Source organism: Antennarius striatus, chromosome 8 (genome assembly GCF_040054535.1).
Source record: "Antennarius striatus isolate MH-2024 chromosome 8, ASM4005453v1, whole genome shotgun sequence".
Lineage (NCBI taxonomy): Eukaryota > Metazoa > Chordata > Actinopteri > Lophiiformes > Antennariidae > Antennarius > Antennarius striatus.
Window position 1 is genome coordinate 17,426,181 of NC_090783.1, and position 3,956 is coordinate 17,430,136.

A 3,956-nucleotide genomic window follows, 5' to 3' on the forward strand; every position below is an offset into this window, starting at 1 on the left:
CGTGGAAAAAAAGGAGTCTGGACACCAGCTATATTAACCGTTGTAGATCACATGCGGCTCCAGTCCTAAGACTGAGTCAGGGTGTGAGACATGATCATGCCTGTGCGGCGTGTCCACTGGGAATGCTGATAAAAGGCAGGCAGGAGGAGCGCCTTGAGGATATTGTCCGTCGGGTCATCCAGAGCACACTTGACCAGTGTTCAGCAGTGAGTGTTACTATTCTGTCAGTGCCTGCAGACACCTGCTTTTATAGTTGTTTTTATTGCTTTCATTTGAATGAAGGGGAGCTGAGACTTGCTTCCTTGTGTTTGTGCTGAGACCGATGGTTATTTTGTCTGTTTTTGAAAAGATGCAGTCATGCATCATTTTGCTTCGACAGACAGGGCATTGTGACCTCTATTCTTATCTGCCTTATAGCCATAGATGATTGATTAGCTTCCGTTCACTCCAGCTGTGACATGTTTCAAGCTGCAGCCAATCACAAGTCACCTTAAGGCATAAAGCATTCTGCTTTAGCAGTGTTTTTTGTGGTGAGGTAGGAGGGAGACAGGAAGCGCAGGCTTGCACGGTAGGGTCTGTGGTTAGTTTCTTGTTCTGCTTTAGTTCCCTTCATGTTTCAATCTTCTTCTCCTTTATGATAAGTGAGGATGTGTGTGCTGTTATTCTTGCCTTAGAGATGGCGTTGACGCTGGTATCCATCTTAATTGCTGCCATCCCTGTGGCCTACTGCTACCCTACTGCCTTCCAAGATCTGGGGGAATTTGGAAGTAACTATCACTCCACATTGACTTCATTTTGCTTCCAGCTTTTGCTCCACTTTCAGTTGATGAGATTGCTTTTTCTGTCAACAGAGAACAGAACTTCCCTTAAGTTCCTGGCTGTTGGAGACTGGGGCGGTGTGCATTATCCCCCCTTCATCACCGCTGTGCAGAAGGCTACTGCTCGAGAAATGGGCATAGTAGCAGAGCTGATGGGCGCGGACTTCATTCTGGCCCTCGGAGATAACTTCTACTACAGGGGTGTGGATAGCGTGGATTCACCTCGGTTTAAGGTTAGATGTCTGTCATGAGATGATTTAAAGCTGACTTGCTAGTAGTACAGTGGAAGTAAAATCCTTGATATATTCTATCAGGACACTTTTGAAAGTGTGTACACTGCAAAGTCTCTCAAAGTCCCTTGGTATGTACTTGCTGGCAACCATGACCACAAAGGAAATGTCCAAGCCCAGATTGACTACAGCCAAAAGTCTGACAGATGGTGAGCAACTTTGTGTTCCTGAAGTTCAGACTTCCGTCAGGTATTGAACTAATGGTTATTACTTTGCTCTTAGGAAATTCCCCTCTTACTATTATGAGATGACTTTCCACATCCCCAACACGGGGAAGCTACTGACCATCATCATGCTCGACACCGTAATGCTGTGTGGGAATTCAGACGACTTCCTGGATGAGAAGCCCAGAGGCCCCCTGCTGGAGTTTGACGCCAACCGTCAGTTGGCCTGGCTGCAGGAAAGACTGGCTGGGTCCAAGGCAGACTTCCTGCTGGTGGCAGGCCACTATCCTGTGTGGTCAGTGTCGGAACACGGGCCCACGGAGTGTCTTCTGGAGAGACTCCGTCCGCTGCTCATTAAGTACAACGCCACTGCTTACTTCTGTGGTCATGACCACAATCTACAGGTTGGTTCACTCGGTAAAGCAAACTCCTCTCTGATAAATCGGTGTGCTTCAAAGATGTTGTCTTTTCCCATACAGTACATTAAAGAGTCTGGTGTCGGCTATGTGGTGAGCGGTGCTGGAAACTTCCTGGATCCAGACACCCGTCATTGGAACAGTGTTCCAAAAGGTTCCGTGAAGTACTTCACTGGCAAAGCGTCGACGCTGGGTGGCTTTGTCCATTTAGAAGTCACAAAAAACAAGATGATTGTGACCTTCTTCCAGGCTAAAGGCACCTCTCTCTATCGCACTGTCCTCTACCCAAGAACCTTGGGGTAGACAACAGGAAGTCTTCACCCAGTCTTTTGATCTGTAGCTTCAGATCAAAGTAATCACTGGTAATTGTCTTTTTAATATTGAGCATTAATTTCAAAGAAATCTGCTTTTAAATCAGATTCAGCTAGTTTTACATGTATGACAAAATAATAAATGCTTTTTACAGATTGTTGTTTGGTTTTATCTGTAACCTACAAACTGCTTAATATGTCTGGGTAGTGTTCATGAGGAAAGCTCTTCTTACCACCACCGGTGGGACTATTCCTGATTCCAGCTCTTTGGAATTTGTGGAATTTTTGTGACTTTCACTGATGAGCACTTGAGACTAAGATTTGTCTTCCTGTTGAGGTATTGTCAGTAAGGTAATGTAGTCATGTTTTAACCTGATGTATATGTTTGACAGGAGCTGTAGTTTTTATCTCCTGCTTGAGCATCTGCAACAGCACACTCATGCTTTGCCTCTAGGGCTGGCTGTTTAGCCCACGGGGCTGGTTGTTTAGCCCACGGGGCTGCCTGCTTTGCTCTCACTGCTTGCTGCCAGACATACGCAGCTTTGCTCGGCCTGCTACCAGGTTAATGTGGGCTTAATCCCATTGGCTGTTTTTGTGCCAGTGTTATTTTGCTTAAGCCTAATTTAATTTTATTTGTTGCTCTGATCTGTTTCGGAGTTGAAACGTTCCGTGGGGGGAATTATTTTAAATTTACTATTTCATAGTGTAGTTATGAGACACGTGCATCACGTTAAAGGTTTGCTGCTGATGAACGACAGCAGAGATCACGACTTCCAGTCGCTGCTTTATTGTCCGTCACAGAACCACCTGTCCTACCAACAGAGGATTAGGCTGAATGATGGCGGAATGAGGATGACTCCAACCAGGATAATCTCAGCCAGCCAATGACAAACCTGGGAGTGAAAGCAGACAATCCACAACAGATGGATCTCTTTTTTTTTTTTCTCCCTACACTTGCTGACATGCTGAATAATTTTGCTTTATTAACTGTGGTGTAAACTGGTTTTGCATGCTATTTTCTTGGAGGGGGGGGCACTTTAGCACCACTGCAAATTTTAATATCCCACAAAAAATGTACCTTCTAAAAGTGGGGTTAGCACAGTGTGAAATTGTGCAACCCATCCAGGATTAGAAGACACCCTTGAAACTGATTAAAAAGACCTGGAAACTTCTAGCATATCACTCCTTCACACATTGACCAGCTTCCCTCCTAAGTAGCTCCACTGTAATCCGGAACCTCTGCACCAATGTGGGAACTCGGGAACCTTCACCACTATGTCCTCCATCCTAGAGCAGGGGGAATTTATTTTCCATTCTATCTTCCAGTTTCAAATCCACACCGGTGGATATGCTGTTGTTGCAAGCTTCAGCAATTCCCTAATAATAAAATCAGTTGGTTTCCCCAACACAGACATGTTTGCCCAGGCTTCTGATGGTGTGTGTTGTTGGAAGCCTCTGCACACACCCAGCTTAGATCCATCACAGACTGAGGTTCTGAAGTTGGCAGCTCAAATTCGACCGCTGTTGTCTGATTGTCTAACGCCACAGCTCAAAAGTAATAAATGGGTTCAGTTATAAAGGCTAAGCTGCTCATCTAATCTCTCCCTAATCTCCATCCCTCATTGCACACAGACACACACGGTTTTACAGAAGGGACCACAATGACCAATTTTGAGTTCCCTAAAATTATATAATATAAAAGAACAGCATTTGATGTTTGTTCATTGTGGTTATGTGTAATTTATGTGATGCATTCAAATTCACCACAAATCCTGCAAAAATAGATATGATCAGATTTGCTGTCATTATTACTTAAATACGAGGAAATGATCTCTTCACATTGAACTAATCCTGCAGTGTGTGTGTGTCCTTGAAAGGAATCACATGACCAGCCTGAAAGCAGTCACCTCTACTAATTAAATTAACTTCACCCTGTAAGTTAGTGAATTAGATCAGT

At 44.5% G+C, this 3,956-nt stretch overlaps 1 protein-coding gene across 4 annotated transcripts; it reads left to right on the forward strand.

Annotated features, from left to right (window-relative positions):
* Positions 1 to 505: 505 nt before the first annotated feature.
* acp5a (acid phosphatase 5a, tartrate resistant) lies at positions 506 to 2,156 on the forward strand. 4 transcript variants are annotated; one of them, XM_068321068.1, is made up of 6 exons: positions 506 to 568; positions 675 to 767; positions 852 to 1,051; positions 1,133 to 1,257; positions 1,331 to 1,676; positions 1,752 to 2,156. In XM_068321068.1, exons 2-6 carry the CDS (start codon positions 677 to 679, stop codon positions 1,989 to 1,991), a joined length of 1,002 nt encoding a protein of 333 aa, XP_068177169.1. In that variant the 5' UTR covers positions 506 to 568; positions 675 to 676; the 3' UTR covers positions 1,992 to 2,156. The 4 variants fall into 4 exon arrangements, with proteins under 4 accessions (XP_068177169.1, XP_068177170.1, XP_068177171.1 ...); XM_068321069.1 differs by having other exon boundaries at positions 545 to 580; XM_068321070.1 differs by having other exon boundaries at positions 555 to 573.
* The last annotated feature ends 1,800 nt before the right edge of the window (positions 2,157 to 3,956 follow it).